Source organism: Nyctibius grandis, chromosome 13 (genome assembly GCF_013368605.1).
Source record: "Nyctibius grandis isolate bNycGra1 chromosome 13, bNycGra1.pri, whole genome shotgun sequence".
In the NCBI taxonomy this organism is placed as follows: Eukaryota; Metazoa; Chordata; class Aves; order Nyctibiiformes; family Nyctibiidae; genus Nyctibius; species Nyctibius grandis.
The window spans coordinates 10,400,287-10,422,228 of NC_090670.1; the positions used below are offsets into that span (position 1 = coordinate 10,400,287).

The following is a 21,942-nucleotide window of genomic DNA, read 5'->3' on the forward strand; positions in this document are numbered from 1 at the left end:
CTTAGGCTGAGCACTTGCTCACAGCTGGAAGTCTGTTCCTACATCCCTGACCCTAACACACGAGGTTAGGCATGCCAGGACCAAACAGTCCCTCCGACCACTGCTAGACCTCTCCAGCAGCTCACTCCAGCACAGGCAAAGGAGGAAAGAGAACACCCAGCTTCCAGGCACACATTCCAGTGGGTTTTACTGAAGTGGAGGGTGGCACCTAAGCACCTGTGAAGTCCTGACCAGCAAAGGCCCCTCTAGTGACGGCCCACATCAACATGACCACTTCTCTGTACCAGCAGCTTCTTCAGGAGCGCAGCACAAACGCTGGGCAGAAGGGGCAGCCGTTTACCTGCCCAGCTGCAGCATGCACATGTGTTCAGCTGCCTCCCCTCCCCATGAATAGGCCACTGACCTCTTACAGGAACCAGATGAGCAAGAAAATCACCCATTCAAAAATAGGGCTTTTATTTTTATGTAAAAAAAGAGTAAATAAAATGGACTTTTTTTCTGCCCAGGTTCTGACAGCCACCAGCTGCTGGCCCTGCTGCCTGCATGTATCTCTAGCATTGGAGCAGAGAAAAGCCAGTTAAGTTAACAATGCACAAGGCTAAGACAAATGTTACAGAATCTCTGCAGGGCTGAAGCTCAGAACAAAGCAGCCTGGATCCTTCCCCATTAAAAGGGGCTAAAATCCTGACTCAGCACTACCCCTGTGACAGAGACCTCCCACCCTCAGCGAGCCACCCCAGATAAGGAAACTAGGACAAGTCTGTCTGAAGCTGCTCAAGTCCCACACCCAGTGCCCCTTGGAGAGCTGCCTCTGGCCAAGCTTTTCCTCATGACGACTCTGGCCATTTAGAAAAGCATACTGGCCAGCCGCCTTCTGGTCACTTCGCTTCTGCCCCGCAACAGCATCCCTTCTTCTAGCCTTCAGAGCACATTAGCTATCCGAATCAGGGAAGGCAAGTGGAAGTGCTGCAGTCCCCTGCCAACAACTGGGTAGAGAAGAGCAGAGAGACAGCAAGAGGTACACACTGACAAGGGCACTGAGGCACTGGGTCTGGGGATCAGCTGACAACTAACAAGCAGGTCCCCACACTATAAAGCAAAAAGCAGGAATTTAATGGTCTAATCCTTTTATGATAAAGTTAAAAAAATACTGAAGACTCTCTGGGTGGACTATTTGATCTCATCTAGATGAGGGTCAAGCCAAGCATATGGGCAGGTTAAAACAAACCAGAGCCCTTCAAATAACCAATTTGACTGTCCCCATCCAAACCAAGGCCGTGACAAAGCCAGTCCTCCAGACACCAACACATTCTGCAACTGTCAGGTAACAGCTCCAACCTTGGAAGAAAAGAGGCAGGACAAGAGTGGGGAGAAACATTATTCCTCCCTCTCAAGGTGAAAACAGAGACACCAAGTAAGAGCCAAGAGCTACAGCTTCCCTGAAGACACCACTTCTATTGGCATCACGGCGTTCAGCTTTAGAGAGCAATCCAGTGGCAGGGACAGTCAGAGACCTCACTCCTCTCACAACCCTTAAAACAGGATGAGGAGGGGTACCTGAGCAGGGCGTATCCTGGGCAAACACACCCACTCACTCGTATACACAGCAGAAAAGGAATTTGGAACTTTCTGGCCCCTCTGCCACAGAGCCAGTCCTCTTTTTTCTCAAGGCCTCACACTCCTCCCTCCCTATTGATGAGGTCGCCTGCTTTGGGCAGATCCAGTCAATTACTCCGAGCTCTCTTCTATCTCCTTTTGTTTCTTCTTCTTCTTCTTCTTGGTGCTGGTCTCGCTGGTCTGTGAAGAGGTTGTAGAGGTCAGGAAGGAATCAAATAGGAATTCCCCACTGCTCATTTCAGGAGGAACAGCCCCACTCCAGATGCAGTGCAGGCTCCCCATGGCCACAATCCTCCCTTCACCACCATACAACCACTCAAGCACACTGACGGAATGCCAGCACCACGCCACGCACCATCCTCCCACTGGGGCCAGTTTCAGGGCACCAGAGCACAGGGGTGACCTGGCAGGAACGTGTACCCACCACCTGCCCCGGGGCACAGATGGCTGCTCACCCCATCCCTGCCCCACTGCCAACTCACCCCCCACAAACCTCACCTGCTCGATCTCCCACCACCCTCAACTAGTTCAGTTTACAAATGCACCTATACAGACACCTATCTCTGCCTGTGGGAGCCTAGCACTTCAGGGACAGGCACAGCAGGATACTGATGTATTATTTACCCTGAAGGTATTAGCGAGAGACAGCAATTTCTCCCATGCTTGGACTGTACCATGGCAGCACCCAGTTACATACCACTTCTATGTGCTCTCCCCCACTCTCAGCTGCCTCTTTGGCCTTCTTCTCTTTCTTCTTCTTTTTCTTTTCCTTTTTGCTCAGCTCCTCTGGTGGTGGGGTGGCAGGGGATGGTGGGGTCACAGCCTCCTCACTTTCACTCTCCGACTCTCGCTTCCTCTGTTAAGAGAACATGTTGTCAGACACGCCATCTTCCACAGGAGCTCAAGTGATGGAAAAACTGTTTGCAAACCCATTGCAACTATTTTGTCTGATTCAATCAAACTTCACAGTTAACAATGCTTTCAGTGGTAGGGTGAGCTACACTGCCAGTGGTCCCCTCCAGCATACACTGTCTAGGATTTGCTTCTGCCAGAACTGCACCCCGTATTTCTCAGTGCTCCAGAGTTTGAAATACTGCTGCACCTTTCCAAGTGCATGCACAAGCCCTGAATTAGATCCTTAGATCACAGCACAAGCCCTGACTTAGGGAACTTTAAATGCAACTCTCGCACGGACATTTCTGTAACTGTCTGTAGTCTCCAGAAAGGTTCCCTGGCATAACAAACCTCCACTGTGGTTCCAGATAACATATTTCCTTAGATGCTGCAGCTTGTACACTACCAGCAGAGCTCCTCATTCTCATGCTGTGCTACAAGACTTGCACCCAAAGTACAACATCCCGGAAACAAACACCCGTGGGTAAGGCCCTGAACAGGTCGCCCTACAGCTAGCTCATGGGCCACACAACCACAACACACGCTGGGGCACTAGGCTCCCAGAATATGAAACACCTTCCCCTGTAAAACAACCAACCAAAGCAGCCTGATACCAACTGCCTAAAGGAAGAGGCACGTATCCACTCTTCATTAGGGCCCAAACAACCTTCCAGCCAGAGAGCACTAACGATACTCACTTTTGGGGCCCTCTCCACCTCTGAAACAGCTCGGGGAATGGCAGCTGCCTCTTTCTTGGAAGCATCCCTGAAAGAGAAGATCCCCAGGCTGAGCAGGACCGCCGCTGCCTTGCACGGTTCTGTACGAGTACAAAGCTCTGCCCTCCTCTCAAGGGCTCTGTAACCTGCACCAGGCGCTTGGTGGGGAGGCTGGTGTGGGGAAGACCTGCAGCCTGCACCAGGGCCAGCTGGGCTGGGCAACTGCAAGGCCTCCCCCATTTAATTTAGCAGACTGACTCCCTCTAAAACCACAAACACAGGCTAGAAAGGGATAACTGTCTGCTCAGGACCTTTCCCTCTGGCGTTGCCCACTAGCAGCATGTTCCCTGGGACTGCAAGAAATGCCACCACATCCCACGGGTCCGGACAGCCAACAGCCTTGGGCCAGGCCTAACATGCTCCAAGCACAAACGGCAGCACCCAGCCCAGCCCTCCCCGCTCTGCCCACCATGCAGGAGCCACACACCCTCTACCCACCTGTAATCCACATACTCCTTCTTCCAGGAATCCGGTGTGCTCTCATTGGGCTTCCCGTGCTTGTCCAGCAGACCCTTCTGGATCATCATCTTCTTTTGACTTGCCTGAGAGCAACGTGCAACAAGTCAGACTGCAGCTACAGGGAGGAGAAATCCTCCCCAGGGCTTCAGCCACTTGGCCTAAGAGGAGGTAATCCAGGAACAAGCTAAGCTAACAACTACAGCGTTACTGATCTAACACTTCTCCAAGGACCTTCTAACAAATCACACAAAACATCCCCTGCACAGCAGCCTACAAGTCTCAGACAGGAGGCATCTTCATCAGTCAATAAGGTCAAATCTGTGGGCGAAGCAACAGCAGCAGAATAAGATGACTCTGCACATTATGGAGCTCTGATCTTTGACTGGGTTTCTCCACCTTAATGACCTGCCACATTTCAGCTGAACCACTCCAGCTGCAAATGCAAGGCTTTGCTGGAGAGTCCAAGATGCTTGAACTGGCCTGCATTACCTCACATTTGCTGCAAGACAGATGTGCATGCATCCCCCCACAGCTCTCTATATTTCATGCCTGAACCACAGGCATGGAATAAGCCACAGCAACTTGACATCGAGCTTTAAGTTCGAGCTGCATCACTTGCCACAGTGAAATGCCAGTATGGCTGCAGTTAAGCTAGCACTGCTGACCTGCTGATTTCCGTGACTACCACATACTTGAGACAGGAGAGGAACCCTACAAGTGTTCCCACTGCTCCTGTCCTTCAGGCACAATTTAGTGTCTCACAAGACAGTTTGCATTTTGGCACTGTTGCAGTTGCTCTGAAAAGAAAAGCAGCTCTTTCCCCAGCCCTTCCAGAGCCATCAGAATGGGGTGATAGATGAAGGTCATCTTTGCACAAAGTGCTAATGCCATCCACTTCACATCATTTGGCTCTTTACCAGAGGAGGACTGGTGCTGTACAGACCTGAGAAGCCCACGCCTGAGCACCAGCAGCAGCGCCAACTGGCCTTCGATAGAGCTGCCCAGGCTCAGTTTGGAGGGAAAGCCTTGCTCCCACCAGCACTGGGCTGGCACAGCCCCAGCACTGGCAAGCACCACCATCATGGCTCCAGGAGAGCAGAGCAGAATTACACCAAGGCCCTGAAGAAGACACCGGCGCAGCTCTGCCTGAGGCGTCCAGAGCCCCACGTCCCAACAGCTGGGCTCCCACCACCCTGGGACCGACCACACCACCACACCGCTCACCTTGGGACCAAGACCCCATTTGCGGGGATACGTGTCTCTCTCCATGATCACTCTCTTGATCTTTGCCACAATGCCATGGTCACAGGTAGAAATGACTGCTGTGGTCATCAAGGCAATGGCTGCAGAAGCAGGCAGAGAGTTCATTAACTCTTAACAGCAGAACTGCAACAGCCACACATGAACCTGCTGTGTTCAGCCTGTTCTTCCTCTGTCAGCACAAAGAGAAGCAACACCTCCCACCAGTGCCACTTCACCCCAAAACCTCACTGGAGATAAGTTCTGGACTAATGCTTCAGAGAGGCAGACTAATGCTGCCCTGCTCAAAGGCAGCAAGCGCGTCAGTCGTGTTAACAGGCCTCTCCAGCTTACACCAGAAGACTGGTTCTGGATCAGTGAACACGGTAAGACCAACCATTTCCCAGAGCAGCACCAACACCACCACGGAATGGGGAAGAGCTCTGTGAGCAGCTGCCAGAGCACTTCCAGGCAGCTCAAGGAACCACGCCACTATAGAAAGGAGCAGTGCTGCTCCTTCGTCAGCTCCCAAAACCTTGCAGAGCCAAACTAGAGACTAATCCTACCAATAAATTATGTTTTTCTTGCCAGGTCCCTGAGATCGCCGTAGTGCAGGCAGTACAAACAACAAGGTAGAATGGCTTGGCTGTGTTACGCCTCCAAGGGCCCTCAGTCCCATGGGTCAGGACAGAGCATGAGGCCATGCAGCACTGAGCACCATGACAGACCATCTGTACAGCATGTCAGCACCTGCCACCTACACAGCTTCTTTGAAGACCCTGGTTAGAATAAAGCACCCTTCTGAGTCACTTCACAGAAGCTGGTAGTTGCTCAAGTCCTTTTACACTGACCTGCTCAGAACTGTGACATGCCAGGTGGCAGTATGTGATCAGACATCATCCCTCATCTCAGTGGGGAAGGAGCCCCTCAAAGAGAGGCTCCAACCCTGCCGGCACCACTTCACTCCTGCAGGCAGCCAGCCACACACCACAGCAGCCTCCAGTAGGACACTGGGAGACTGGAGGGTCTCTGGAGGCTGCACAGCACCCAGACCCTAGTACAGGCATCGGGGTGCTGCAGGAGGGCAGCACAACTGCACTCAGAGAATGGATAAACTTCGTCATCACCTCACACACAGAGCACACCTGAGCATTTTGCAGCTGAAACCAGGCTGAGGAACTCTTCACACCTTGCCAAGGACTGATGCAGCCTCTGTTTCCTAACATCCTGCCCAACACCAGCTGCCTTGGGCCATACTAACCCACAGTCTCCATCAGGAAGCACTATTTAAACCTTCTGTGAGCGGGGACTCTGTTGTACATTCACTGGAATGCAGTCTGTTATTTCTGCAGTTCGTTGGGCAGAAGAATAAGCAGTTTCATACCTAGGCAGATAGCTTCTCCTTTTGTGGTGATGACAACAATCTCCTGATTAAGCTCAATACCATCTTCATACCTCAGGACACCAGGCAGCATGATCTTGGCTCCATAGCAAATGGCATTAACCTGAAAATGTAGGGAACAGCAGGGCTTATAAGCTATTAGAGAATAAAAACAAGTGCCTCTAATATCTTAGCTTCCCGTTGCTGTTACTGTTCCAGCAATAACATCTCCACGTATCTATTTGTTATTGTTCACTAGAGAAAACTGGGGCCTCTGGAAAAAGCAAAGCACCTATCCCAGCAAACATGTAAGGCAGATCTCTCATAACCATCAGCATCCTCCTGAAATGAGGAGAGCAGCTTCTCTGCCACTCAATTCTTGGCTCTTGCATCTTCCTGCTGATCTGGCAGTGGCCCATACTAGGTCCTACACAGCTCACAATTAGGGCAGTGCTGGACACCACGCGGATCCTGATCCCCCACTTATTATATTAGCTGTACAAGTTAGGAGGACGCTCTGCAGTCTCTGGCTGTCAAGTGGCACCATCTCAGGAACTCACCGCACTGTCTTTCATGACTAGCCGCTTGTGTGAAGTCAGCAGTTTCTCCAACGGCAGGATAACTCTCCGCAGGTAGCTGTCATCCTTGTTGTTGTCGTACTGCCACTGGGCATCCAGTACATCGTGCATAGTCACCATGTTGTCCTGCAAAGACACAACGCCTCTAATCTCTCCTATCAGCCACTGACTCGAAACACACACTAGAAAACAGCTAAAGTCCAACAGCAAATAGTGTGCTGAAAGGGAGTGAAAAAAAAGATGCCCAACTTAGAAGCATCAAAAAAGCAACCTAAAAGAGGTAAGAATACTTTCCGTCAACAGCTTGAGGTCAGGCTGACTTGTGCTACCACTGAGTTCAACCTTCCAGATCTCAGACAGCACTTGTATCTAGTGTATAAGGTCTGTCCACATGAAACTTTGAAATATGACCTAACTTAAACAAAGATTAGTGAGAAGTCTAAATTAACCACCTCTTCAATCTGTGACATGGAATAAATTCTTGAAGCAGCTGCAAGCTCCCAACACCTGGAATTCAAAAATGACTGCCAGTGACTACAGCTGTGGTAAGAGCACAGATAGGTGGGGGAACACTTGCACTCTGATACTCCTGCTTTGCAAGGAAAGAAATCAGTTCTGGAGTTTGGACCGGCAGCAGGATTCAGCTACGACCAGACTCAAAAGACTGTACGAGCGTTCAAGACCACACGAGACTGCATCTCCCAGGCTCATTTCGATGAAGCACGTTCCCTGCATTGTGCCCTGACACCAAGCGGTTGCAGACTGCTAAGCAGACAGCTCACACGCCTGAACTTGTGGCACATGCACAGTTTGTGGGCTGAGAAACACCGGTGGCATAAAACAAACTTTCAGTCACCATGGTGCACTTCCCAGTCACTCACTGTCCCAAAGCTTAATTACCAGAACAGGGGAAACACCCTGAACTGAACTCAACACTTTGGTTACAGACCATTGACAGCAAGAGCTCCCACCTTTTTGGGGCTATTCACAAAACTACCCCCCGCCGCCATGCACCTATACCTTCTCACACCGCAAAACTAACACAGTTCCAAGGAACTCTTGCAATTCTGACAATTTCAAGTTTGCTGATTATAGTTAGAGCTACCACTCTACCTTCTCTCCCAGGATGCCCGAGCGCACTCTGCGGAGCTCCTGCATCTGGCCCCCCACACCAAGCAGCAAACCAAGGTGGACACAGAGTGTTCGGATATATGTGCCTGCTTCACAGCTCACCCAGAAGATACCTGAAACACAGGACAGGACAGAAGAGTATTTAAATACACATCTAGAAATGCACCACATCTAGAAGCTCCCTCCGAGAGCAGCTGTATGTCCAACCCTTCACAGAGCCATCAGCCTGGGGTGATAGATGAAGGTCATCTTTGCACTAAGTGCTAATGCCATCTAATTGACATCATTTGGCTCTTCAATGAAGGATGCAGCAGTACAAAAAATAGATGGGATCTGCTTCCCAGCACACCAAAGTAACGCATGAAGCAGTTACTGCTAGATGGTGGTGAGGATTTATGTCTTAAGGCATCTGCTAAGAACGGGAAGCAGCCCATTCCACATGAAATTTTATCAGCTGTTAGCTTAATAGGTAGATGACAGGAAAGCCCTGTTTTACCTAATCTTCTCTCAGGATCATACTCCACCAGCTTGCTCTCATAGATAGTTCTGACTCTCAGTTGTCGTTTGACAGCAGCAATGAGAGGTGGTCGCTGAAACAGTGCACCTGTCAGAGTTTCTATTGCCTGAGGGTAGAAGCAGAAGAAATAACACCTCACACCTGTACCCTAACGTAGGAACACCTTGGAGTCTCCAGCAACTACGACCACTTCCATAAGTGAGAAACCACAAGGTTCATCATAATTTGGTGATGTCATACTTTATTAAGTCGATCTGAATCAGTGATGCAGTCAAAATGCTACCCTAGCTGCCAGTGAGCACAGCTGGGCTTTTTCATCAGGTGGCAGTATGTGATCAGACATTATCCCTCATCTCAGTGGGGAAGGAGCCCCTCAAAGAGGGGCTCCAACCCTGCCAGCACCACTTCACTCCTGCAGGCAGCCAGCCACATACCACAGCAGCCTCCAGTAGGACACTGGGAGACTGGAGGGTCTCTGGAGGCTGCACAGCACCCAGACCCTAGAACAGGCATCGGGGTGCTGCAGGAGGGCAGCACAACTGCACTCAGAGAATGGATAAACTTCGTCATCACCTCACACACAGAGCACACCTGAGCTCCGCTCCTACCCTCGCATCTCCCACCAATGCCGAACACTTTGCACGTAAAGTGCCAGCACGGCTAAGGGCGTGCCGAGACTTACCCTGGCAAGCTGAGCCTCACTTTCAATTGCATTGTGCAGCCGAACAATTCCCACATACTCTTTGCCTGAAAGAACGACAAGAGCAGTCAGGAGTGGCCACTTGCATTTAATGTTGACCTCAAGGTCCACATTGCTTCACAGCCACACATCCACACAGCCCTGAAATTTTCACAACCACTGCTCCTAGAAAGTGCGCACAGTTTATTACTGAGTTGGTTATTCTTCCCAAGAAGAATAATCGAAGCTACGTTTATTTCTTCATCAAGTTTTATTTCACTGGACTGGTAGAGGCTGAGACCATAAGTTCATTTAGTACATGAAACCAGGCTGTCAGAAGTGTTTTCACTGACTTGAAACAGCACAAACCCCAGAGAAGCAATCAAACCAAACTTGTGACAGCATGGATGCGTCCTCACTGGCTTGGAGTGAGGATAAGCAACCCTTAAGCTCAAGGCACTGAAGACCAATGGTCTCCACAAGAACTCCACACCTCTCCAGTCACTTAGACTGTAAATGGTTCCTGGCAACAAACATACCTGCACTCTGCTGAGATTTGACCAGTCGTGTTGCCCTCTCAATGCACACAATGAGGCACCCGGTCACCTTAGGATCCAGAGTGCCACTGTGTCCAGTCTTCTCTACTCGAAGGATGCGTCGGATCCATGCAACCACCTCGTGGGAAGATGGATTTGAAGGTTTGTCGAGGTTAATAAAGCCAGACCTGTAATGCACAATAACAGAGAGTAGGAGCTAAGCATCAAGGCAAACACAGCAAGAGTGCAAAAACTTTGACCATATTCGTCATGGCTGCAAAGAAATGTATTTCTATACAGCAAAAGAAGCGGTAAGCCTCACAACTGCTCTCAGCGAGTACAGGTCGAGCTGTTCTGCGCGCAGCAGTTGATATATTCCACAGTCAAAGAATCCTCTTCTCCCGGACTGCTCATTACTACTCTGCACTTAAACCAAACCAAATGCTACAAAAAACTCCAAGCAGTCTCGAAGTCTAGCAGGCCATAAGACCCCAGAGAATTCCTCAAGTGTTTGCATGTCCATCCACAGACCAGACACAACCCCAGAACAAAGCAAACTTTACAGGTAGTGACCAGCAGGTCCTATTTAGACATTTACTGGTTAGTAGTAAGGCACCGAGTTAGGCAGAAAGATACAAGGGGAATCCAGAACAGAACACGTTTTGAAGATATTAACTGTGAAAGAAAAATAAACCACTCTAGCCCTTATTGCACTCACCTAACATAGTCAGAAATCTCTCTCTTCAGAGGATTAGCACCAGAAGGAAGTGGTGTGTAGTGTGCTGTCATCACATTTAACTTGTCAAAGTTCTACAAATTCCAAACAGAAGTTACAAGTGTTCTTGAGCTCACCTTGGTTTCAGCATTGCTTTGCCCCAACACATCTCCCCAATTACACATCCAATTTGTACATTTAAGTGCAAAAGCCTGCTCCAAACTGAAAATGACCCATCAATGAAACTACATCAATGTTTTACAGAAAGAGAAAAAAACAGAAGTCCTGCACTGAAAGAAGTAGGAAAGCAGCAGAATACCAACCTTTACAATGCAGGATAAATCCAGTGTGCCCCAGAAAGTCAGCACAAGCAACTCAGAAACAGATCACAGACCACTGTCAGACCGAAATAAACAGCTGAAGAAACCAGGTGGGGTCTTTACAGGAGACAGTAAGCTTAGAAAGCAGGCATGCAAATAACATTGCTGGACAAACTTTATAACATGATTTCTGCATGCAGAGGGTTTGCCTCTGCTTTGAGTGTCATACATGCTGTTTCTTAGCAGGAAGGTCACACAGAGAAGGAGTTGTGCATCTGCACGGGCCTGCACTGAGAGAGGACAAAAGGAGCAGGAGCAGGGATGTGCCACGAGGTTGTCTATAACCCGGCTCTACCTTCAGCAGCAAGGGCCACTGAGACGTGTCCAGCTGGGCGATCCGGGACTCGGGCTTGATGAAAAACTCCTCCGTGTGCTGAATGTCCTGAGGGCGGATGAAGTTCCCCGTGATCAGAGGAGGGAATCCCGGAGGCCCGCGCTCCCGCCCACCGCCCCGTGAACCGCCCCCGCAGCGGCGGCTCCACGGCCCACCACGCAGCGCGACCCCGCATCCTCCGGTGCCGGCGGGGGGGAAGCCCGCATGGGCACACCGCGAGGCACCGCTGCTGCCAGCCCCAAGCCCCCCGAGCCCGGCCCCGGGCAGCCCCCCTGCCGGGCCGGCGGCGCCGCACTCACCGCTACGTCCTCATCGGCAAGCACCCGCTTCTCCTTCTTCCGCCGCTTCTTCACGCTGGAACCTGCGGGAGCGACACGCTGAGCGTCCCCGCCGCACCGGGAGCGGGGCAGGCGCGGGGGGGCGTCCGCAGCCCCTCCGGGCCGGGCCCACCGCCGAACCTCCCCCACGTGGCGCCATGGCGGCCCCGGGCCCCGCGCGGACACCGCCCCGCCGGGGCGCCCAGAGCCCCCTCCCGCCCATGCACCCGCGCCCGGCGGGCCCAGCCGCTACCCCGGCGGTTCCCGCCGCTGCTCACCGTCCCCGTCCGCCATGGCCGCGCCGCGTGCTGCGCGTGCCGCCGCGCAGGGACCGGAAAGGCCGCCCCCTCCCGACAAGCCCCGCGACACCACGTGACCGCTCCCCGCCCAGCGCTGCTCGAGCCCAGGCCGCCCCCTGCCGGCAACCGCAGGCACCGACCGCCCCGCCCGCGGCGACCCGCCCACCGACAGGCCCCGCCCCCTCACGGCCTGACCCGGCCGGTGCGAACGAGGGCGGAACGTGTAAAAGCTGATTTAAATAAAAAAAAGATAGGGTAAGGGGTGGGGTGGCTGTGACCCAGACTACCATCACCATGTATATAACTATCTCATAACTACCCATCAGCTACTGCCTCACTGAGCCCGTGGAGCGCCTCGCCCCACAGCTGGGCAAGCTGCTGTTACTGCACACGGGGATTTCTGGAGCTGCTTCCAAAGCACCCAGTGCCAGCTGCTTTCAGGCACAGAACTGCAAATCAAATGGACTGTTACTTTTTGCTTGCCAGTACAGCAACTGCTCTGCTCCTGACCCTCTCCTCTTACACCTTTTCATTTTTCTTCTCCATTATTTCTATCTCCAGGCCAAGCTCCAGGGAAACCAGCTGAGCCCTGGCTCTTCTAGTCCACTGTGGAGAGCTGCGTGGAAGTGAAACACCCAACCCACTGCTCTAACCGCTTCAGGTGTTTGGTGCTTTGGAAGAGCGCTTGGTCATTTGGGGAGATGCATACCTCTCCTCCCAGGAGGAACCTGGCAGGCTGCAGCCCTCCCTGGCCTTTTTCTTCTCCTTCCACTTTGCTGCTGTCTTCTTCTCCGTCACCAGGCTGCAGTCCCGACCGGGCAGGCTGCTCAGGAGAGCACTCAAAGAGCTTGTCTGCTCCGTTCTGCCAGCACAAATTCCAATTATTGTAGTTACAGTCGCTCTCAGACCTGCTGCCTTGAGGAAGGTTCTCAACAGTGACCAAAACTGATCTCTATGCAGTTCTTAAGCGTTCTGATTTCACATAATCTAGGCCTCTTGGAGGCATCCCTTGCCTGGGGACTAACTCTACACAGCCTTTGCTCTAGCCTCTCAAAAGTGAGTAGAACAGTCACTTCTTCTGGATAACCACCACGTAATATTCTAGTAACAGTTTCATCTATTTTAGTTGAAAAGGAGAGAGTCATAAGCACTTTTGATGCATGGATTTTTATTTTTGCATCACTGCATGGCATGTCCACACCTAACAACTACAAAATAATATCAAAATCTGAATTAAGCATTTATCAACTGTAATTTTATCGAGGCAAAAAAAAAGTGTTGTGGTAATTAAGTCTTTGTAAATGTTGTGGGAATGAACGTTTGCATTTCAGATAGGAAAACTGCAAGTTCCTCGTTTAAGTGTGGAACCTGAAAACCATTTGAAAAATAAACATCGAAAAAGCATTTGAAAAAACTGCTGTCTCTAGACCCAAATATCAAAATCAGAAGTACATGTAACACTGCTGTTATACCAGCATTATCTCTTGCCTCTGTCTTCTCTCCCAGGCGTGCAAACGGGGTTGCTCTCTCCCCCAAAGCCTCAGCCTTCTGTGGGGTCTCAGGGCAGTGTCTGCTGCAAGCGTTTGTTTCATTTACCATTAGCTGGGTGTACTAGAATTGCTCTTCATTTATGCGACAGGCACAATTATTTGGGGACCACCAAATAAAGCATCCCCTTCTTGAGACTGCATCTTAACACTGCAGAATTTTGGCTAGGCCTGTAGGCAACAGCTGGGTGCACCAAAAACAGCAGGTTCATTTCTTTTCTGATCTCAAGACCAGCCTTCTTCACCTCAATACTGGCAAAGGTCCCCATGAGCAGAAAGCCACAGAGCTAGAAGCACCCCGTGGCAGACAGAACAGCAGCTGAAGCAAACTGAGCAAACAGTCCGTTCCAGTAACTCATCCTTCTCCCTCTCCACCATTGATTTCGATCCTGGTTATCCTCTGCTGTAGCGGATTTCCCATCTTGCAGGCTCAGTTCTCGAGGTTACCAGCTGCTCTACAGAAAACATAGTCAGGCCACCACCACCGGTCCCCAGGCAACCACCTGCAGTCCAGTGACCACCTCCCTTTGTCCACTGCCAGAGCCAAACACACGGCCTCACGCTGGCTGAAGCGTCCTTTGTTTTCAGGAGGGGAAAACTTTGAAAATCTCACTTCAGCGTGTTTTTTTCAAAAGGCAGCTCCAGCAACACTTGCCTCCTACATGTGCAAACCCTACAACACACGTACCCAGGGCGGTTTCCTCCTAGCAACTGCTTTCCTGCCTGCGAAGCGCAGCCCGTTCTGTAAGGATCAGCCCCGTTCTGCCTCGAGCCGCCCTTTCTGCTTCGGGACGGCACGTTTCCAAGCACAACTTTCCATACGTACAGCGAGGGGTTTACTACGACACAAGATCAATGAGCACACGAACACGTTCGCCCACCCACTGTCACTCGCTTCTGTTACAGAATCCACACGAAACGCACGTAACGGACGGGAGGACGCGCCGCCACGGGCTGCGCCTCGAGCAACGAGCCCGGGCCCGGCCACGGCGGCGGCCCTCAGAGCCCCTGCCCGGCGGGGCTGAGCATCTCCTGCAGCACCAGGTGCAGCAGGTGGTTCTGCTCGGCGCTGAGCAGCGGCCAGAGCTCGGCCTGCAGCGCCTGCAGCGCCTCCGCGTCCTTCTCCTGGCACGCCAGCACGGCCGACTGCAACAGCAGGAAGAGCTCGGCCGGCAGGTAGCTCGCCGCCGGCGGCAGCCCGCCGCCCGCCCCGGGGCCGCCGCCGGGCCCCGGCGCCGCGCCGCCCTCCGGCGCCTCCCAGCAGTACTGCTCCAGCGTGCGGGCGTGCTCGGGCAGCAGCTTGGCGGGCGGCGGCTGCAGCAGCAGCAGCAGCAGCACCCGCGACACCTCGCAGCGCGCCAGCACGTCCACGAAGGCGCCGCCGGCCGCGCCGCCGCCGCCGCCGCCAGCGCCCAGCCCGGCCCCGGCCAGCGCCTGCGCCCGCGTCAGCGCCGCCAGCGCGCCGGCGTAGTCGCGGCCCAGCAGCAGGCAGGAGGCGCGCTCGGCCAGGCAGCGCAGCGCCTCCAGCGGCAGCCGCGCCGCTGCCAGCAGCTCGGCCGCCCGCTGCAGGGGCGCGGCGGCGCGGGCGGCCCGGCCCGTCTCGCGCAGCGCCGCCGCCAGCTCCAGGCACGGCCCGGCCGCCAGCGCCGGCTGTCCCCGCTCCAGGTGCAGGCGGGCGGCGAAGGCGCCGCAGCTCTGCGCCGCCGCCACGTGCTCGCCGAAGCCGCCGCGCAGCCCCAGGCGCTGCCGCAGGTCCCGCTCCTGGCGCAGGAAGAGCCGCGCGGCCTCGGCCAGGGCGGCCGCCTCGGCGGGCCCGTGGAAGAGGCTCTGGGCGCAGCGCGCCACGGCCAGCTGGCACCAGGCCGCGTAGGGCAGGCTCTCCTGGGCGCGCAGCTCCCGCGCCAGCGCCGCGAACTGCTCCGCCGCCTCCGCCACGTTCGGCTTCCGCAGGAACCGCCGCCGCAGCTTGGCCGACACCAGCCGGTACCGCGACAGGAAGTCCCCGTCCCCGCCGAGGCCCGACGCGGGGCCGGAGCCGCCCGCCCCGCCGGGGCCGGAGCCGCCCGCCGCCGCCTGCATCGCGCGCCGCCCGCAACGGAGCCGACCTGACGCGCCCGCCGCGCCCCGCCCCGCCGCGCCCGCCGCGCCCCGCCCCGCCGCGCGGGCCAATCGGCGCCCGCCCCGGGGTCGCGCGGGCGGCGGGGCGGGGCGGGGGCGTGGCTAGCGCAGCTGGAGGCGTGGTCTCGGCGCGCCCCGCCCACTGGCTGGCGGGTCTGGCCGTGCCGGCCCCGCCAGGCACGGAGCGGGGCTGCGGTTCCGCACCCCGGCACGAGAGGGGAGAGCGGGAGCCAGGGCTCTCAGGTGAAGCCGGCAGCAGCCAGGTTCAAACAAGAAGAGTTCACCCAGATGGTAGCGGGTGGGTGAGGCTCTGGGCCAAAGGGGGCGTGGGGGCAGGAATTTTAGGTGAGCTCAAAGGGTGACAGATAAGCACTTGGACAAGAGAGCTCCTGGGGTTCCTGAACAGATAAACCGCATCTGACTCGGGAAATCCTCAGCGCTGAAAAGATTTGGTACCCAAGAGAGTAAGTGGGTGGGGGAAGTATCACGCGTGCTTGCCTCCTTGCTTTTTCCTGAGCATCTCCTTACAGCGCTGCTGGAGGCAAGGTCCTGGGCTGGGCAGGCCCTTGGGCTGGCTGAGAGAGGCTGTTCTTACACTTCTACCCGTGTGAGCACATGTACCAAACTGCACCCACACCGTGAGCTGAGGTGACGTGGCTGGGGAGCCCTGTGGGGTCCTCTGCAGCCAGACCTCCCTCCTGCTCTCTCCCCAGTCCTGAATATCATATCGCACAGGCTTGGTGGCAGGCGGCACTCAACTTTCAGCTTGTCCTGAACAAGCTCAGAGCAGCCATGTGGTTGCTGTGGCATAGGCACTCTCCTACACGTGTCCATCAGCACGTGTAAAAGCTTAGTCCCAAAGGACAGCGTGGGTGTCAATGCCTGAAACTGAGGTTCAAGTTCAATACTTCACGTTGGTGCTCAGAGTTCAAGTCGTGTAATAAAAAAACCAAAGCAGAACTATAAGAAAAACCCACTCTGGCCTATGCCAGAGTGCTTACAACAGGTACTGCAAATCTGGGAAGTGAAACTGCAGGGTGATCGATAACGCAGCTCATCCTCCTGTGACTCTTCAGAATGAGGAACAAATTCCCCCAGTGAGTGATGATGCTGCGGCATCACAACGCTCACAAAACACCAGCTCACAACAGCCCCGCAGACCACCAGCTGTCAGCGTCTCACTGTGCTGCAAGATGGCCTGTGAGCTGCGGGTCACTGTGTGCTTCCTGCGCATGAAACCAAGCACAGGCAGTAACTCCCCATCCTCAGGACTAAAGACACTATTCCTGCTCCTCCAGTAAACACCTCTGCTCTGCCACCCTCTGTTCCGGACTGGGCTGCACAGGCTGGTGCCATCCCAGTGGTACCAGCCAGTCTAATAGAAGACGTCCCTCCCTGCGAGCCTGGCCTCACTTCTCTCCTTTACACCCTCGTGGCTCCCACCCAGGGTGGCAGGAACCAGGAGCTTGCTCCACCCGGCTCCGTCCCTGGGCCCTTCCAGGAGCTGAGTCACTGCTGAAGGGCTGGGCAGGAACACGGGGGACACGAGTGCGGCGGTGTGCTTACCTGTATGGATATGTCTGAAAGTGGCTGACACCAGCCAGCTGATGCTGTAGAAATGCAGTTTCAAACCTCCCAGCCTTTCTCCGTCTACAGTTACTTCTCTGCCTTTCCACTGCCATCACCTGCCTGTTCCTCCCCTGTTTGCCGGGGCTATTTGCATCTGCGTGGGCGCACCTCACGCTGCTCTGAGAGCTAAATCCAGTAATGCGGAAACAGTTTACGGAACGATCTGCTCCATGCATGTGGCTGTTGTGCTTTCGGTGTCTGGGATGAGGGCTGGGGAATGAGCCGTCTGTCCCCCTTCTGTGCAATATTCATGCCCAGAGGAGCTGCCCTGGCAGCTCTGGTCTGTCTCCACGTGGCCCCAGACAGACTCTTGGTGGAGGCAACGCTGGGAATATCATTTGGGCAGGGCTGAAGCCAGTGCAGGATCAGGCCAGGGGTCTCCAGGAAAGTGGAGGCTTCAAGGACTTCCAGCTGAATCGCTTCCCCCTTGGCATGGGCAAAAGCTGGGAGAAGTCCCCTTCTGCCAGCGTAGACCCACGCTCGCAGCTCTGACGCCGTGGGGTAGCCGTGAGCGGTGGCACACCGCCGTGCCCCATCTCCCTGGGGCTGAGCTCTCCCCTAAGTGGCCGGCATCCCCCGTGGTCCCCGAGGGCAGTGGATGACGTGGCATGGGGTGCTTTCACAAGGCATATCGGGTTCAGCTTGTGGCTTGACCCATGCTGGTGTGAATGAGCTGATTTGGAGAGAGAGCCCACGCTCGGCCGGACCGCTGCTCTCTCCAAATTGGCTCATTCGCATGAGCTGCTGCCGTGGCCAGTGCTTCCTTGGGGAAGTGGGTGCATGAGGTGCGTTGAAGAGCCTACATCAGGACAAACCCCTCCAAAATGCACCCCTTTTCCAGGGCCAGAAGGGGAAAACCCCATCAAGCCCACATGGGAGGAGCTGGGAAACTGTGGAGGACGTTTGTCATGGTGAGAGATGTCGTCAGCAGCCAAGGGCTTATAGGGGCCCCGGTGAGAGCAGGAACCGCTGTCACAGCAGGGGAAGGAGCAGACGAGAGGTGCTGAGAGAGGTAGGTGACCCTGGGGTGGCTTTCCTTCTTGCTATGAGTCACTGGGATGCTTTTGCCATGGGAGTGAGCGTTGGGAGTGAAGAGGATGCGGGGGATACTGAGGCCAGCTAACTCAGTGTGGGGCTATGGCTGGTGGGAAAAGCTGGGCTGGGGCTGGGCGGGGAGAGCCGCAGGCTCAGCAGAAGGAGCCCAGGACAGGCAGAGACATCTGCCACACACATGGGCTCAAGCATGGCCAGAGTCGCAGACAGGCGTGGGGACTGTGGCACAGCTGTGCACACTCAGGCAAACCGTCACGGCCCCGCAGTAGGCACAAGCGTGCAGACACACAAAGCGTGTGTATCGCTGTACCGACTCACTCGCACACGAAGGTCACGCTGCCGTGTGATTGTACATACCTGCACGTACCCACACAGAGCTGTACATACGTGCACGCACCCCTGCACGACCCACGTGCAGCTCTCTATGTGCGTGTATCGATAGTCAGGCTGTGCACACACACGGGGGTCAGTGCCTGCCCTTGCAGGGACCTGCACAGCCCCCCGGGTCACAGGCGCTGTGGTGGGTGCGTACGCAGGCGCACATAGATGCCGCAAGGATCCAGCTTGAAGCAATCTGGTGCCCGTTGGCATCACCCCCATGCGGCGAGCCAGAACTGTGAAGTTGAGGCATTCAACCTGTGGTGTTTTTAAAGCACCATGTGTCGCTGCTCCCGGTGCACCCCGGTGTGTCCTGGTGCATCCCAGTGTGTCCTGGTGCATCATGATGTGTCCTGGTGCTGCTCCCGGTACATCCCGGTGCATCCTGCTGCATCCTGGTACATCCTGGTGCTGCTCCTGGTGCATCTGGTGCCTCCTGGTGCACCCTGGTACATGCCAGTGCTGCTCCTGGTGCATCCCGGTGCCTCCCGGTGTGTCCTGGTGCTGCTCCCGGTGACATGAAATGAGCCCTACAGAGGGAAATGCGAGCGTGGATCTACCGTCAATAGGGATTCAATTCTTCTTTTGGTTAATTATGTTAGTTTTCCACCCCTTTCTCTCGGTTTTTCACCTGGCAGCAAGACCGGTGCTGCTCCGACTGATGGCAGCAGCTGTGAAAGCGCCTTTCTCCCCAAGAACCGCGGTCGGCCGCGTTATACCGAGGACGGCCTGGGGAGCCGCGTGTGTTTTTGTGGTGAGGATGGCATTCACCGCAGAGGAAGGAGGAACAGCAGGTAAAGGGAAACGGAACCCTTCGGTGCTTATTATTTAACAAGGGTTTGAATTAAGGTCGTGAGGATTCTTTAAAACCTGCCTGTAGTGAGCGGGGATAAAAGCTGTGGAGTAACTTCACCTTTGTGCTGAGAATTGAGGTGAGTTAAAGAGTGGGATGCAGAACCACGGTGCTGTCGAAGCCCTTTGGGTGGGCGTTACATCGCAGACATTCTTGAATAATTGTACTATTTTGTAAGCTGCCGCTGTGTCCAGCGACGTTTCTTACTCTACAGCTGTGAAGCGCGAGTGAGAAATGTCCACCTGGGAACTCGTGAGCTCAAGTAAAAATAAGCATAAGGAATTGGTGCGATAAGTATTCCTGTTCTGGGCTTGTGCGAAATTACGTTGTGCTTAGAGAAACTTACTCAGCGTAGTAGCTTTTACTATCATCATTATTTTATGTAATGGAGAAACAGAAGTGACTTGAGAGACTAAAGCAAAGCGCTTTGACATGCTGAGCTGGCCGATGCCAGGAGATGACACCTCGTACCCCTGTTTGTGTTTGTGGTAAGGTGTGCGGTGCGGGAGACGTCGACGCTCAGAAACTGGCGCTCAAGGCAGCAGGAGGTGGAAACTGTCCCTCAAAACCCGAGACGCCTTCAGAGGACGTCGCCGTGGCTCCTCCGGTGAGTCCCGTCTCGGTACTGGTGATGGCCGCGAACTCGCGAGCAGGGAACGAGGTGGGCGGCGATTGCATCCCTCGAGTGTTTTAATGGTTTAGGGAAAACACTGGAGTTGGCTGGCTTTGAGCAACTGGTCACCAGTGTGCGAGTTCCACTGGCTTAGCGTTAGGGCTCCCTTAAAGCCCCCAAATTACATTCAAATAACACCACAGGAATGGACTTGGTGGGAATTGGGACAGGAACGGACTCGGTAAAGGCTCCAGGGTCTGTCTGAGTAATTTACTGGAAATGTGTAACCCCTTGATCACCTTGAGTCGCGTGAAAATAAAAGGTGACGTGGGAAGTGTCGACAGCGTGATGCAGGACAGATACGTGGCGATAAAGCCTAGGAAAACACTTGGGATTTTATTAGGCAATTTAAAGAATTCCAAGACATTTCAGAATTTACTTTTTTTCCCCTTTCAGCGCTCTCTCTGACTGGAATTTGGTGCTTATTATTGAGCTCGGAATAATAAATCATGACGCCGAGAGTCTAGGGGAAAACCAGATAAAAATCCCATGCCATTTCAAGCTTTTGTCTATGTGTTTTCCAGCGCCTTGAACTTGACCCGCTTCTTTTCTGTGATAAACAGGGATTTGATGGTTTGTTTGAATTGTTTGCCCAGGTCACCGAAGAGGAATGCCTGGCTGGGAAGGACCTCCGAGAAAGCTTGCACCAGATAAGGCGAAAGAGGCAAACGCGGCCCAAAGCCCTTTTTGTCCCACCTCCGCCGGCCCCCGAAGCCCAGCCGGCTTCTGTGGGGATCTCAACCAGCTGTTGGGGGCTGTCTTAGCTGATAAAATCCTCATGTCTGCGCTCAACAGGTAATAGCAAAGGAAAGGAATCAAGCTGGCCGTCACGCGGACTACAGAGAGAGAGAAAACTGACCCGTAGTCATTTTCTCCAAGATGGGTTATAAATTAAAACGCTTTCCACCTTCCCGTAGGATAAATTACCGGGATAAACTAGATGATCTTTAAGGTCCCTTCCAACCCAAACCACTCTATGAAATTACTGCAGGCCAGTGGAAACATGGACATTCACGTGTAGTAAAGTTACTCATAACTGATGATTTTATTGTACCCATTTGCTGTACAAATTTATCTTAATCTCTACGTATTAAAAATACGTAGCGGTTACACCAAAACAACCCCAGCGTCAAGCTGCAGAAGCCGATCCTGCGTGTCAGGGGCAACAGCTCGGTGGAAGCCGTGTTTTCCTCTGAGTTCGGTTTCTGCTCAGTGCTTTGTCACCTGTAGTAACTCCTCACAGCAAGTCTTTGCCGTGAGGGTGAGGAGACACTGGTGCAGGTTGGCCAGAGGAGCTGTGGGTGCCCCCTCCCTTGAAGGGTTGGATGGGGCTTGGAGCATCCTGGGGTAGTGGCATGGTTGCGGGGGGCAACTCGATGACCCAGCGGTTGGAACTAGGTGGTCTCCAAGGTGACAACCCCAAGCATTATGTGGTTCTGGCCACTCGGAGGCAGCTGGGGAGTGATGACCACACGTACAGCTCTGCTCGTCCCTTCCCAAGAGGCTTGAAAGCTCTTTTTGCAAGTAGATGACTTCTACTGTGTGATTCCTGGTGGGGAAGAGGGGATGTCAACAGCCTGTCGGGGTTTTGCCCTGATATTGGCTTCCACTTAGTAAAAACTAGAGGGCTGCTGGGTCCCTGCATGGCTGACTTCTGACCCGTGGTCAGGTGCAGCTGTGAGATGGGATGGTCCATCTCGAGAGCTTCCACGCGAAAAAATGACCAATTTCACTGAAACGAGGGGAATTCTGAGAGAATAGTTAGTGGTTTGTGACGACGAGGATGGGAAGTCAGGCGAAAGGGTGGTCTCGGCAGGATGGTTTTCATCTTGAGCGTTT

General features: G+C 54.1%; 2 protein-coding genes and 5 non-coding genes across 9 annotated transcripts; all 7 read right to left on the reverse strand.

Moving 5' to 3' along the window:
* Window positions 1-439: 439 nt before the first annotated feature.
* Window positions 440-11,908, reverse strand: DKC1 (dyskerin pseudouridine synthase 1). Of its 2 annotated transcripts, XM_068412043.1 has the most exons (15): window positions 11,832-11,908; window positions 11,536-11,597; window positions 11,198-11,284; window positions 10,526-10,617; window positions 9,811-9,995; window positions 9,275-9,339; window positions 8,572-8,698; window positions 8,058-8,188; window positions 6,927-7,070; window positions 6,370-6,490; window positions 4,971-5,089; window positions 3,726-3,829; window positions 3,210-3,276; window positions 2,315-2,473; window positions 440-1,797 (listed from the first exon to the last, which is right to left on the reverse strand). In XM_068412043.1, the coding sequence occupies exons 1-15, from the start codon at window positions 11,845-11,847 to the stop codon at window positions 1,729-1,731; spliced, it is 1,548 nt and encodes a 515-aa protein (XP_068268144.1). In that variant the 5' UTR covers window positions 11,848-11,908; the 3' UTR covers window positions 440-1,728. The 2 variants fall into 2 exon arrangements, with proteins under 2 accessions (XP_068268144.1, XP_068268145.1); XM_068412044.1 differs by lacking the exons at window positions 11,536-11,597; window positions 11,832-11,908 and adding an exon at window positions 10,846-10,918 and having other exon boundaries at window positions 11,198-11,264.
* LOC137669842 (small nucleolar RNA SNORD83) lies at window positions 4,581-4,656 on the reverse strand. The gene has a single exon (XR_011049186.1). It is a non-coding gene; the product is annotated as a small nucleolar RNA SNORD83 (small nucleolar RNA).
* On the reverse strand, window positions 5,871-6,117 carry LOC137669839 (small nucleolar RNA SNORD17). Its single transcript, XR_011049183.1, has one exon. It is a non-coding gene; the product is annotated as a small nucleolar RNA SNORD17 (small nucleolar RNA).
* LOC137669846 (small nucleolar RNA SNORA36 family) lies at window positions 7,753-7,887 on the reverse strand. The gene has a single exon (XR_011049189.1). It is a non-coding gene; the product is annotated as a small nucleolar RNA SNORA36 family (small nucleolar RNA).
* Window positions 8,292-8,367, reverse strand: LOC137669838 (small nucleolar RNA SNORD83). Its single transcript, XR_011049182.1, has one exon. It is a non-coding gene; the product is annotated as a small nucleolar RNA SNORD83 (small nucleolar RNA).
* On the reverse strand, window positions 8,924-9,170 carry LOC137669840 (small nucleolar RNA SNORD17). Its single transcript, XR_011049184.1, has one exon. It is a non-coding gene; the product is annotated as a small nucleolar RNA SNORD17 (small nucleolar RNA).
* Window positions 11,909-13,000: 1,092 nt separating the features above from the next.
* Window positions 13,001-15,478, reverse strand: LOC137669732 (40-kDa huntingtin-associated protein-like). 2 transcript variants are annotated; one of them, XM_068412013.1, is made up of 2 exons: window positions 14,628-15,478; window positions 13,001-14,579 (listed from the first exon to the last, which is right to left on the reverse strand). In XM_068412013.1, exons 1-2 carry the CDS (start codon window positions 15,476-15,478, stop codon window positions 14,399-14,401), a joined length of 1,032 nt encoding a protein of 343 aa, XP_068268114.1. In that variant the 3' UTR covers window positions 13,001-14,398. The 2 variants fall into 2 exon arrangements, with proteins under 2 accessions (XP_068268114.1, XP_068268113.1); XM_068412012.1 differs by having other exon boundaries at window positions 13,001-15,478.
* Window positions 15,479-21,942: the final 6,464 nt, after the last annotated feature.